At 55.4% G+C, this 13,436-nt stretch overlaps 2 protein-coding genes across 2 annotated transcripts; one reads left to right on the forward strand and one right to left on the reverse strand.

The window, feature by feature from the left end:
* Positions 1-792: 792 nt before the first annotated feature.
* Positions 793-8,798, forward strand: LOC118156931 (WW domain-binding protein 2-like). Its single transcript, XM_035311166.1, has 8 exons — positions 793-917; positions 2,794-2,902; positions 3,423-3,558; positions 4,013-4,105; positions 4,874-5,134; positions 5,373-5,501; positions 5,879-5,955; positions 6,806-8,798. Exons 1-8 carry the CDS (start codon positions 859-861, stop codon positions 6,851-6,853), a joined length of 912 nt encoding a protein of 303 aa, XP_035167057.1. The 5' UTR covers positions 793-858; the 3' UTR covers positions 6,854-8,798.
* Positions 8,799-9,473: 675 nt separating this feature from the next.
* Positions 9,474-13,430, reverse strand: LOC118156930 (alpha-N-acetylgalactosaminidase-like). Its single transcript, XM_035311164.1, has 8 exons — positions 13,319-13,430; positions 12,911-13,085; positions 12,625-12,802; positions 12,280-12,374; positions 11,913-12,074; positions 11,485-11,682; positions 11,091-11,234; positions 9,474-10,946 (listed from the first exon to the last, which is right to left on the reverse strand). The coding sequence occupies exons 1-8, from the start codon at positions 13,387-13,389 to the stop codon at positions 10,764-10,766; spliced, it is 1,206 nt and encodes a 401-aa protein (XP_035167055.1). The 5' UTR covers positions 13,390-13,430; the 3' UTR covers positions 9,474-10,763.
* Positions 13,431-13,436: the final 6 nt, after the last annotated feature.

Consider the following 13,436-nt stretch of genomic DNA (forward strand, 5'->3'; position numbering starts at 1 on the left):
CACCACCCATGTTCACGGCTCCTGGTGCTCCACACAACCTCCCACCCACCACCCAGCTACACCAGCCCTCCGAGGCCCCGCCGGGAACGAAGCCTCCTCACGGCTGCCCGCAACCACCGCAGGGGCCTTGCAGAAAACGCCCGGTCACGCTGCGAGCCGTCCTGCCAGCCCCATCGGCCAGCGTGGCGTGGGAGCCTCCTCCCAGCTCGTCCCAGCTCGTCCCACCAGGAGGCCGCTCCACGAGGCCACCAGGAACATCTCAGCCTTGCCAGCCGGGGCCGTGGCAGAGAGCTGGCAGCGCCGGCACGACTTCCCCTCGCTCGTACCTCGAGCCGCAGGGCTCGAACGCTCTCGGCCCGCATTTGGGATTTCTGGGGTGTGTTTGTAACGAGGGGGTTTTACGCTCTGCTCTGTAATCCTGCGGTGGGCTGTTTATAAAGGATGCCGACACGCGTGACCCCAACCCTACAACGGAGCGCTGCGGGTGTGCGACGGTGGGGGGGGGGGGGAGGCGGGGGCCCCGTTACACCCGGGAGGTGCCCTTGGAGACCGGGGCTCGTCTTTAAAAAAGGGGAAAAAAAAAAAAAAAAAAAGAAAAAAGAAAAAGAAAGAAAAAAAAAAAAAAAAAAAAAAAAAAAAAAACACGAAAAGAACGACCCCGCGGAGCGGCTCCGGCCCGGGCCTGGTTTCATGGCGGGGCGGGGACAGCGGGATCCGCACCCAGCGGGCGCGGGGCGACCCCGTCGCGGTCCCGGTCCCCGTCCCCCGGGGACAACCGGCGCGGAGCCCCGTCCCGCTGTGACGTCACGCAGGGCGGGCAGGGCCGTGACGTCACGGGGGCGGAGGCGGCGGGACAAGATGGCGCTGAACAGGAACCACTCCAAGGAGGGGGGCGTCGTGGTGCCCGGCGGCGAGAGGTACCGGGCAGGGCAGGGCAGGGCAGGGCAGGGCAGGGCAGGGGGGCTCGGGTCTGGGGGGTGCCCTGGTGGGGGCGGCGAAGGCGTCGTTTGGCCTGGCGGGAGGCTTCGTGCCGCGGGCGAGGCCCGAGCGCCTCGCGGCTCTCCCACATCCCGGGGTGTGCCCGTGGTGCCCCCGGTGGGATCCGTGAAGCGACCGGCTGGAGAAGTCCTGGAGAGGTCCTGGAGACCGGAGGCACGGTGAAGCTCCTCGTGTTGGCGTGAGATAGCAAAGCCGCGCTCCTCATCACAACAGCTTCACGAGCTACCATGGTCTGGGCCCCGCACACGCTTCCACACACAATCTCTTGGCCGGTTTGGGGAGGTGCCAGCCGTCCCACCGGGTCACGGGGGGCACAAACCCACGCGGCAGCGCTGACACGGCCCGGGCGGAGGCCCTGCTGTTTACCACAGCCCGGCCGCTCACGTAGGCAAGCGTCGGAGTGACCACGCAGACGTTCCTCCTAATGAGGCCACCCAACGTGAAATTCTGGTGCAGGATGCGGTTAAGGAGGTGCTCTGGTGAGATTCGGAGCGTTGAGGAGTTGGCTTTATGTAGCTTGGGCGAAATACTTCCCCTTTGCATCCTGGAAATACGAAGAGCTCTGCCGTGCTTTCCATCTGCCCCCCTCAGCCAGTGTTTAGCATCTAGCTAAACCCTGAAGTAACGTCCCAGCACACTTTCTTTGTCAGGACTTTTTTTCCCCTCATTACAGCTAGACTTTGTATTGTCTTCCTTCTTGGACATCTGAACCTTTCAGGTACGCCTATACTGCCGCGTTTTCTCCTCCCTAATGACCACACACTGTGAAATCACGGAGCTCTTGGGTGTTTTCCCATGCCCTGACCCTGCCAATTTGCAGTTTCCTGACCTGGTCTGATTTCTGGGATAGGCTGATCAGAACATGTTACAATAACTTTAGATCCAGCCTATTCTGGTTTGTGTTGAGTCACATTTTTTTTTCCTTTTCTGTGTTCCTGAACCAAAAATGCTTCAGATTTTTCTGCTGTCGAAACACGTTACAAGCTTGTCACATCCAAGGCTCTTTTGTTTATTCTGGAACTTTTCTGACCAGGTGGTATGTTTAGGGTCCACCACCTAGATTCAGTGACACTCTTTCTCAAGATGATTATTTTCCTGAAAAGATACTCAACTTTTTCAGGCACCTCCATACCCATAGTGTTTGCGGGTCCCATCTGGCTTTTCCCATCTGGCATTATTAGCAGACTTTGCTGATGTTCCCATAAATATCCAACAATAATAACCTTATTGCTGACATTGGTGGCTCCTCATTTGCTTCCTTAGCACGGTGCTCTTCATCACCAATATTTGCTTAAATCATGTGAAGTAAGGCCAGCGGTCAGGGTTCTGTGAAGCAACATTCTCAGTTTGCACAGCGGGTGTGGTGGTGCAGCAGTTCTGCTTTCCCTTCTGGTGGCCAGTCCCAGACATAAACATGGATGTGGAGAGAGGTTTGCTCTGAGGTCATTCCTTGACTTGAAGCGCATGGTTTCAGAAAGCTCATTCCTTTCTGTGCCCTGGTCTCTGGGCTCAGGCTCTTGCCAAGCAGAGAGAGCAATTCCTTCAGCCTGGTTTTGGAGGCAGTTTCTCTTCCTGTCTTTTATAGTTCCCCTTTGTGAAGGAAGACGGGTTGTCAAAGGTGAGAGGAGGAATTCTTCCACTCTGGCTAAATCATCCTTGTGTGTCCAAAGGAAAAACTGGAGGGCCTGCTTTAGAATCTAGTATTTTGGGACGACATTCAGGGACTGCGTGGTGGGTGTCTGTCAGAGCTGTCACTGAGGCTGTCTCTCCAACTGGTCTGATTTCCTCCTGCAGTGTTCTCAAACAGTGCAAAGATGTGGAGCTCTCCTTCAGTGACGTGACGGGCAAGCCTGAAGCCTTCAAAGGCACCAAGAAGGGGATGCTGTATCTCACCCCTTACAGGGTAAGTCTGATGCGAACAGGGCCCCCCTTGTCTCCAGGGAGCTTGTAGACAAGAAACGTAGCTGGTAATAGAAGTGATTTTTATTATGAGAGGAACCACTGGGGGTACTAGGTAGGAGAAAGGCTAGTGGAAATAGGACAGTTCTTGCCTGTGACAGTGTCCTGGTTGCCTACAAAGGAGCGTACAAACCTGGAAATCACTATGTGGAGAATATGTTACATACATCAGTAGGTATTATTCTCTTTGAAAACTGTCATAGCTGATCCTTAAAAAATAGAAAAATAGAATTGTAAATGTGTGTGCTTTAAGCAGTATGCTCTTTTGGAATGGGCGTGCTTCAGGTGAGTTAGCTGTGCCATCATCAGTTTGGGATTCCTTCTCACGAAGGCTGTGAAACAACACAACACATACTGGTAATAGGGGTTAAATTATCCTCTTTTTGGATGCTTCTACAACCAGAACTCCATAGCCACGTTATATCTGATTAGCTAACGCAGAAGTGTCCCTTCCTGTCTTGCAGATGATCTTCGTGTCAAAGGGCAAGGATCCTATGCTGTCCTTCATGATGCCATTTTATTTGGTGAAGGAGTGCTCTATTGAGCAGCCTGTTTTCTCTGCCAATTACATCAAAGGACAGATCCACGCCGAGGCAGGAGGTACGTGCCTGTGCTTTGTAGCCTGAACTCTTCCAAAGTGTCAAGTCTTTTTCTCTTCTGCTGACCATTGAAGAGAGTGTTTACACGCGCAGGGGACAGGTGGACAGTGTAGCTACAGCAGCGTAGTTTGCTTGTCCAGACTAAGGTACCTCAGGTCTTCCGATCTTTAACTTCAGTGTTGCTGTCTGCCCCCAAAGCTAGTAACTGACTTTTGCAGGGTGACTTATATTTAATCCTGTAGCTTGTGTCGTGCTCTGCGTGTCAAGTTGGTTTCTGCTTGTGCTTGTTTTCCCGTTCTTGACCTGGAAAGCTGGGCAAGAGACCAAGTTGCCAGTCACTGATGCTGATAGGATAAGCAGCCACTTTTCTGCTAATTGCTTTTGCTAAGCTGTTTTGCTGTCTTGACGGCTACTGAGGAGGTTAATGGTCTGTTTCAATTCTAATTCTCTTCTAGGTGGCTGGGAAGGACAGGGGACATTTAAACTGACTTTCAACAGCGGAGGAGCCATCGAGTTTGGACAGCTGATGTTCAAAGCTGCCTCTAGCGGTAAGGGATCTTCAGGCTGCAGTTCCCCCACAGTTGGCTCAGCCGGTTAAAGAATGGTGCCCGTTTTGAAGTTTGTGGGCCGGAGGGCACCCTGTACATCTTCCATAACAATGTATTTTTCCTTTTCTAGGGGACTTTTTGTTTTTCCTTCCAATCCATTTTCTTTATTTCATCTTAATGCTTTTTTAGGAATACTCTGGAGTTTGTGCTTCTGGGGTGGCATACCTTTTTCTGTGGCACCTGATTTGCCCTAGGGAAAAAAACTTGAAGTATGTGGTGGTGAAAAATTGATCCATGTACCTAACGTTAACTCAGTTCTCTAATCATGGAGTGAAATGGGGCAAATTAACATCTCCACATTTGGAGAAGGGTAAAATAAATTTTAAAAATATATATTTTCTATTTAAAACTTTCAAAAGGAAAATAAAAATGTACATTCTGTTCTGATATAAAGGTTTAAAAAAACACACCGTACTGACCCTTATTTAGAACAGCCCTTTCTTCCAGCTGTGAGAGCTCTGTGCTTGAGCTGCTGGCTGATAGCTGGTGTTTTTGCAGCTGGTTTCCTTTAGCTCCCTGTGAGCTTGCAGTGAGGAGACTGCATCTAAATGCTTTTCAAACCCAGTACTATGCCAGGACCGTGCACTGAGCATCTCTAGAACGTAGATGATGGGAAATGGGGCTGCATGAACAGGACCTTTTCCTTTTTATTCTCTACATTCAGTTATAACAAAAGGACATGTGGCTTACTAACTGTGTGCTCCTTAGCTTCCAGTGGAGTTCCTCTCCAGACGCCTGGCTATGGATATACGCCTGTACCCGGGGGGTATGCACCTGCCCCGCCTGCTCCGGGTGGCTACGCGCCTGCTCCGGGTGGCTACGCGCCTGCTCCAGGGGGCTACGCACCTGCTCCAGGGGGCTATGCTCCTCCTCCACCCCCCAATGGCCCGTACCCTTATGCACCACCTCCAGCGAGCGCCTACGGCCCTGCGCCGCAGCCCATGGGGTATCCATACGCCCAGACTCCAGGTATGGAAGCAGTGTGATGAGCAGCGGGGCGTTTTGCTGTTAGTTGTAAGGAAGTGTTAATGCAACGGTGAGGGTTACTGTAGCTTTGTCTCCGTCGAGGATTCTTGTCCTTACAAAATCTGTCACGTGCTCTTGGTCACAGCTGTGTGTCTCTGGTTGCCGCTGGGCCCGGAGGCTTGCTGTCCCTCTCTACCGTTGCCCCAGTCTAAAGCATCCATCTGGTGTCATCTCTTTGCAGGTATTTACCCACCACTCCCCAGCATGAACCCCCCGTATGTGGCACCTCCTCCCCCCTACTCTGGGCCTTCTCCTGCAGGACCCTCAGCCCCACCGCCTCCCGCAGCCTGGGCGGACCCAGGGATGCCAGGTAAATAGGGCTGGGGGCCTGCCAGGCTCTGGTGCAACAGGGTGCTTGGGTTTTGGGCCGTGGGTGACACAGGGGATACGGCTGGTGTGGGGAAGCTGCTGCTGCAGGAGCTCAAAACCTTCTTGATCTGTTATGTGAGATAACGGGGCTGGCAAGGCTCTCAGTTCCATGCTGTGCAGCTTGTGGTCAGCACTAGCCAGTTTGCAGCCTTCATGAATTGCTCTGAGTTTAAAGTCAGCTTGCTGTGGTTGCTGCTGGCTCTTGGGATGTTTGTCGTCTCCTCAAAAGGGCTACAGCTGGGCAAGAGGGCTGTGGTGGCTGCATAAAGCAGGTGGGATGGGGAAGTCCTATGCTTGCTCCTTTTCTTTCCTTTCTAGGCAGCAGTAAGGCCATGGAAGCCGCTTCCAGTGCGTACTACAACCCTGCCAACCCACACAGTGTCTACATGCCCATGGTAAGCACTGTGCTTGTGGTCTGTGTGTGCCTGCTTCCTCTCGTGTCACTAATACAGACAGGAGTTCGCTTTCCTAGTAAAGCCTGGAGTGCCTTCGTTTTGAAAATGCACAGAAAGCATGCACCCTCCTGGGAGGAGGCGTGGGTGATAGTGCCAATCCTCGATCAAGGAAGAAAGAGGAGGGCATTAAGATTAATCCAGCTGAATCTCGGTATTCATCTCACTCTTAAACATGCTTGCATGTGCCCAGAGAATACAGAGCTCTCTGCTTCTGTACGGGGTGACGGTGAGGGGAGAGAAAGAAGAGCAGGTCACTTCAGGATGCGAGTATTTGGGTTGCATTCCTTGTGGGTTTTTCCTGGGCTGCCTGGCGGTGGGGAGGTCTGTCACGGTGCAGTCGGTGGCAGCCGGTAGGTGGGCTGTAGTCTGCGGCTGGTGGGTGACAGCCGGTCTGCCTGTGCCCTCGGCAGCCTCGCACGGCTCTGCCGTGGGCTGGAGACTGACGTAGGCTGAAGCTGGCCCTCAGCCCGGGGGCTCGCTGCCTGCTGGGTGGCAGTGGGAGCATCAGCAGAGACAAAGGGGCTTAAGACAGTGCTGTGCATTCTTTGCAACAGACCATTTGCTACCTGTTTTTGAGAGGACCTTCACTGGAAATGTTACGGGAGGGAGCTTACATCCTGGAGCATAACTGATACTGGAGAGGGATGATGCAGTGCAGTAACCGCTTAAAAACCAGCACTCGGCTCTGGCTGTAGCTTGCTGAAGAGCAGTAATTTCTTGTAAGCCAAGCCTGGGAAGAGCTCTTCATAAAGCAAAGCACGGTTGTTGACTCTACTGTACCTCCTTCCAGGATCAGCCGCCTCCTTACACACCTCCTGAGGACAAGAAGAACAACTAACAGAAGGACTTGCAGCCGGCCTCCCACGCTCTCTCTCCCTGAAGACAATTTGGCTGTTACTACCCATCCGGTTAGCGCATCTCTAGGTCTCTTTGTGTATATACAGTGTAAGTAGTGCTGGGCAGCTGAGCACCTGCCCCCTTAGACATTAAGTCAGTGCCAATACAAGGCAGAACAACAGCACTTTCCTGCTTCTTTGCTTTATCTCACGGGGTTGAAGCACTAACCTTTTGCTCTGCCTCTGGCATGAGGGGAGAGATGGACTTTTTAAACCAGTAGACCACATCACTGAGAGTAAAATACGAAGGCTCTGGCATTTTGGAGTAAAACTACATGGAATGCCAAACTTTTAACTTCTTCTGAAGCGCCACCAAAGAAGAAAGGTATAGAAAGCCATGAGGTTTCTCGCATAGACTCCTGGGTAGCCCAGAAAGGTGTTAAATTTCCTTATACCGTGGCACAGCTCAGCCTAAGATGGGACTCTGGAAATCCTGTGTCATGCTGGGAGCACTTTTTGTGTCCTGGACTAACAGTCACGGGGTGATCCTGAGATCATCCTGATCCTGAGATGCGTCCTGAGAGGCACTGAAGCATTTGGTGGTGTAAGTGGGAAGAGGACGGGCCCCAGCGTGGTGAGGCCAAACCCATCAGCTCAGCACAAGCTCTGGGATGGAGCATCCTACTGCACTGCAAGAGGAGCATCCTACTGCACTGCAAGAGGAGTTTCTGGGCACAGACATACCTGCTTTGGAAGCAGCAGATCCTCTGCTAGCGTTTCACCATCTCCTTTCCCATTTAACCTAAATCCTTGCAAAATAGGGCGGTAAGTGGAGGTGAGGCGCTGCACTCACTGGTGTCTGTGGAGAGCCAGCACTGCCTGGTGTCTCCTCCTCAGGCGTGAGCCGCCCGTTTGTATTGACTGGATCTCTGAAGGCACAGTGTGTGTTTGCTGGCAGGTCTCCGATGTGCAGCGAAGCCAGGCTGCACGTAGTCACTTTTCAGATGCTGGTGGTGGAGGAGCTGTGAGAAGTGTAACTGGAAACAAACAGCGACTCCGTAAAATCAGCCTGCCTTTTAGACGTTGAAGAGAAAAGCAAACAAAGGTGTGCTGCAGAGCAGCGAGCCGAGATGGGCAGGCATGCGAATCCTTCTGCAGTCTTCCTTCTGTTCGCTCTCCCAGAAGCAGGTCCCGTACCTGTGCAGTGATCCTGTGCCACAGAGCTGTTCTTCACGCCTAACGGAGTTGAGCTGAGCAGGAGGCTGCTTGCCTCGGAGCAAGATGTGTTACGTTAGGAAGATAACCTGGCACTGGCCTTGTCAGGAGACAGGTCCTGCAGCCCTGGCTCCCTCTGCTGAGCAAGCTTGTGCCACCGTGCTGGGGAGAAGTGCCCTTTGTCTCTTCCTTCGGCTGTTACAGCCAAGACAGGCGTGCCCACATCTGCGCAGCATCAACGGCAGGTGCTGCAGTACTGGGATTTGGTTGCTCAGGGGTGCGGTGCCCGCTCCGCTGGGAACTGCGGCCTGTGGTGTGGTGTTACTAACGCTCAGCTCTCTTGCAGAGGATGTGGCTGCTCAGTCACAACCTTTCCTCCTTCCTTAGGACATAGTGCCATCATTAAACCTGCTCTGACGGGAACCTCTCCAGTCTGGTGGAGACCCTCGTGATCTTTACATATGGGGTGACTGTACTTCTTTTCTACAGCCTTCCTACCTTCACAGTGAAGGGGAAGGGGTGTTTTCCCTCTTTACCTGGGTGCCAGGGCTCTCCTGTGAGTCAGGCCTGTGTGACTTACCTGTTTGAATTCCTAAAGCAGCCCTGCATGGGGGGAAGTAAACTTCCTTATCTAAAAACACCTTAGAGATGTTCTAATGACTCTGTATTTAAAAGAAAAAAAAGTTTGTAACTTTTGAATTGCACTTTAATACAGAAGTGTTGATACCTTGAGCTGCCTGTTCAGTGGTGTGTGTGTGTTGCGTTGCCCTTCATCGGTCCTGCCTGTCGCACAGAGGGCTGGAACAAACCCGCTGCTGCTGTTCTCAGGTGGGCTGCGGGCTGGTCCTCCCCTTGCACTGCTGCGTGGCAGAGGTGGGGCTGGCTTCAAGTAATTGAGGAGGGGGAGGGGACAGACGTGCTGACCTTAGCTCATCATCTCTGCCTGTGGCATTGCTCTCGTCCAGATCTCCAGAACTGGCACGTAATTGTGGCTTAGGGCAGGCACAACGCTGCCCTTAGCGGGGCCGGTGTCACCACCCTGCTCACCAACGTGGTGTTCTTCGTGGCTCTCCTGTGCATGTTTACTGCCTGAGGAAAGGCTTATCTTTAAGAGAATCTCTTACCTTGCTGGTTGGTTTGTATTTTTTTTCCTAGTAAAGGAAAAACTAAATACATAGTAAAGGAAAATGGCACCTGATTGTGGATTGTAACATCCGGGTTTCGTCTTGTGCCTAGGACCTCTGGTGCCTTGCTGAGCGTGGTGCAAGTACTGGAAAAGCCAGTTTCCCTCTGCATCAGCCCCGTCCAACAGGAAGCCACTTCCTCTTGCTGTAGTTCTTCCTGTTTTGAGGAACTGATCCTAAACTCCTACGTTAGCCAGGGGGCTGAATAAATGCGAAACACAGCCTGCGACCTGCTTCCCTTTTATTTCAGCTAAATTGCCAAAATCACAAAAACAAAGCTGGCTCCTGTACAGACACGAAACAGACTTCTCATTTCTCTTTAGTACTGCAAAGCATTGTGTCCAGTACCTTGCTGCTGCACAAGACTCTGCGAGAGGCTAGAATCAGCCCTGTGGTCCTGCAAGGAGAGGGCTCCCAGCCCTTGTTTCTGAATAGAAAGAGGAAGCTCCTTTCCTGGCCAGCTCGAGATGGGGTAGCTCCCTGCTCTGAGGTTTAATCTCGCATCGGTCTCCTGGGGCTGCCTGTACCCTGAAGGGGAGAGCTTGGCGAGTGCTGCACCCCTCCCTGGGGCTGCTGGGGAGGCCACGGCTCGCCTGAGCTGCAGGATGCGTGGGGTAGGCACAGTTTGGGGCTGCAGTATTCGCACCGCTCACTTCGAGCCCCTTCTGGTTTATTTGTGCGGGCTCCTCCTCGTAGTGGAGCGGTGCGTGAAGCTGCCCTTGGGAGCAGGAGGAGCCTTTCCCTGAGACATGCTGGAGTGGTCAGCCTGGCAGAGGAACATCCTACAGGAACGAGATGCAGCTTGCAGTTTGGCGGCACCTGTGATCATCTCCCAAAGTCAGGAGCCCACCGAAGACGGGCATCAGCACTTTGCAGGCAGCACTCGCACACAGCACGGCACAGCTCTGCAGTTCCTGCTGTTATACCACAGCACAACAGCTGGGTTGTGCAACTTGATGTGCTGTGCTGTAACCTCACCCCAAAGCGGCTTCAAGGCAGTGCTGACACACATTTGGTTTGGGGTTCTTCTTAGCATGCACTGTAGGCTGTAGCAGTGCTACCTCCGGGATCCTGGCAGCAGAAGCAAATCCATCACGGCAGGGAGCAGCCCTGTCCTCTCTGCAGGACCATCCTGGCCCCGGGAGCTCTCACGGAGGGTTCCTGGGGAGAAGGGTGCAGCCCTGTTGACTGCCCCTTTATTCTAAGCCAAGCTGATTATAGCAAAGGAAAGAAGGTGGCTAGGTCTGGGCCCTGAGGCCACAGCGGATCCTCTTCTTCCACAGGAGGATCTCTGAGTGGTTTGCAGTCACAGAGGAATCACGCTCTGCATGCCCTCAGGAGGAAGTCAGGAGAACTCCTGCTTTGCATAGATTGAGTGGAAATCATCAGGTGCCGCTGGAGGAGCGGCGCTGACTGTTGCACCAGCAGAAGGCACTTGTGCAGCAAAGGGACGGGCCCCAGGGGCTCGCTGATCGCCCCGGCACTGGCCCACATCCCCACCGGCTGAGCTCCCTCAGAGGAGGGGCGGCCGGGCCCCGCCGTGGGGGGCTCGCTGCTGGACAAAGCGCCAGGGCTGCTCCCGCAGCGCCGTGGGGTAGAGGTACCACATCACCACCCCTGAGGGGTTAACCACCACCGTGAAGTTGTCTCCTGCCTTCAGGCCGCTGATGATCTTCCCACTGTACACGTCTTGCACCTGGGACAGACAGGGGGTCGCTGCCAGGGTGTCACGGACCTTCACCGTGGGGTCCCAGTTTCCGTGCCCAAACCACAGCGGGCGTCAACGGTGGGGGGAAGCTGGAAGGAGGGGGTGCAGGCGCAGTGTGAAAGCGGGGCTCACCTCATACACAGCCTTCTCCGGGAAGCTGAGCTTGGCCAGGCTGGTGGTGTAGCGGTAGGGCATGTCCGTCCTCCGGCTGAAGAAGACGAGGGCGCTGGCGGCCCGGGAGAGCGGGCGCAGGAACACCTCGATATGGGATTTCTCCTAGGGGTGGGGAAGGGCGGATGAGGCAGAGCTGCCAGGGCCAGCCCTGGCCCTCCCTTTGTGGGGAGGGAGCAGGGGAAAATAGACTTGTCTTACCCCTCTCTGGTCCTGGGGAATAAGAACGTTTTTGGCTTGCAGTGAACTCAAGGAAAAAAGAGTTCATGGTTCTCTGCCTCCCTCGTTACTGCCTCCCACCCGGTGCTGCTCGCGTGCTCTCTGTTCTCCCAGACACGTATGCCTTCCCCCTAACCTTGACAATCCTGCGCCCCTGGATTCCCAGGGGGTCCTGGTTGATCTGGATCATCAGGCGGTTCTGCAGGATCTCCTTGGCGCTCGGGGCGATGGCGCGGAGGTCGTTGGACATGAGGAGCGGAGCTGCCATGATGGTCCACAAGGCCATTTGGGAGCGCGACTGCTCGTAGCTGAGGCCGAAGTTCCCGATGATGAGCTGCAGGGGAGGGAGGACAAAGAGGGTGGAGGCAGGAAAGGGTTAGGAGCTTCTCTGCATGTCCCTCCTGGTGATGCTGCAGCCCGCTAGGTGGAAGGAAGCACGGGAAACCTCACGTGTGCTACCGCTTCCCTTGAGCAGGGACACCCTTTCCTTCATCGCTATCTCCCCCTCAGGCTGCGCCAGGGAAGGACAAGGACACTCGAGGGGTGACGGGTTCATTGCAATACCATGTCCGGGTCGTTCCAGTGGCCGGGGCCGGCGGCTGGCTGCAGCACGTCCTGGTTTGCGAAGAACCAGTCCACGATGGAAAGCACGCTATCCCACGAGTCCTGGATGTCGCCGTAGTTGCGCCACAGGTTGCAAATCGTGGCCAGGAGGGTGTAGTTCACCTGGAGGGGAGCGTGGGGGTCAAAAGGGAGAATAAATAAATAATGCTTTAAAGTCTCAATAGATATTACAAGTCCTGTCGGCGCAGGATTGTCAAGGTTAGGGGGGAGGTGTAAGGGGTAAGCAGTAAGGGGTGCAGAACATGGGCACAGAGTCAGGGCTCCCCCGTGGCACACGGGAGCCAATGACAGGCAGGACAACCCTCACCTTGGGCGGGAGCCCCCCCTGATATGCCGGCCAGCTGCAGGAGTAGACGATGGGGCGGCCTGTGGCATTCAAGGCCCTCGTCATTTCTGGGTAGCCTTCGGGAGAGAAGCAGCAGACCGGTGAAGGAGATGGACAGCAGCAACCTGCACGGCTTGCACTGGCTCTAGGGCTCCCCCAAAACCTCCTCTTTGCCCAGGAGCTGCTTTTGCCCTGTGGCTGCGGTGCACACAGCCAGAAGATGAGATGTGAGGGAGGAACCGAAGACGGCCAACTGTCCATCAGATGGACGGCCACCCCGACTGAAGCAGTGAAGGGACAAACACTGTCCTAAGAGGCAACCTTTACCCTTCGCTTGCTCCTCGCCTGATGAGTAGCACCCGTCCAGCTTCAGCATGTCCACACCCCACTCCGCAAAGGTCTGCGCGTCCTGCTCCACGTGCTCCAGCGTGGTGCCCGGGTAGCCCCCGCAGGTGAGGGTGCCCAGGTCTCCGTAGATGCCCAGCTTCAAGCCTCGGGCATGGACCTGCGAGGAGAGGAGGGCTGCAAGGAGGGGACGAGGGGTCCCGAGGTTCCTCCCGGGGACCGAACTCCTCCACCCAGCCACCACGGTGGGACAGGGGGGATCACTCACGTAGTCGGCCAGGGCCTTAATGCCCCGGGGGAACCTCTCGGGGTCGGGGACCAGCCGCCCCTCCGCGTCCCGCTGCTTTGCGGACCAGCAGTCGTCGATGTTGACGTACTCGTAGCCCAGCTCCCGCCAGCCGTCCTCCGCCAGCCGGTCCGCCATCTCGAAGAAGAGCATCTCGCTGCGGGCGGGCGGCGAGCTGAGCCCCTGCCGGTGCCCCGAGGGGACGGGCTGGGGCTCCGGGCTCACCGCGCTGCGTCCCCCACGGCTCGGAGCCCCTTTTGTAACCCCATCCCCGACCCGGGGGACACGATACCCGATGGCCTTCACTGTGGGGACCCCCCCAAGCACTCCAGCTGCCCCTGGGCCACCCTCGCCGGGCCTGCCCTCCCGCCCCGCCCCGTCCCCGCCGACCTGATGCAGTGCCGGGGGTCGGCCCGGCAGTCCACGTTGCAGCGGAACCTCTCCCAGGCCAGCCAGCCCATGGGGGGGGTGCGGGCCAGCCCGTTGTCCAGCCCGCGGCCGGGCACCA

This window comes from Oxyura jamaicensis (assembly GCF_011077185.1).
Source record: "Oxyura jamaicensis isolate SHBP4307 breed ruddy duck chromosome 1 unlocalized genomic scaffold, BPBGC_Ojam_1.0 oxy1_random_OJ106551, whole genome shotgun sequence".
Taxonomy (NCBI): domain Eukaryota; kingdom Metazoa; phylum Chordata; class Aves; order Anseriformes; family Anatidae; genus Oxyura; species Oxyura jamaicensis.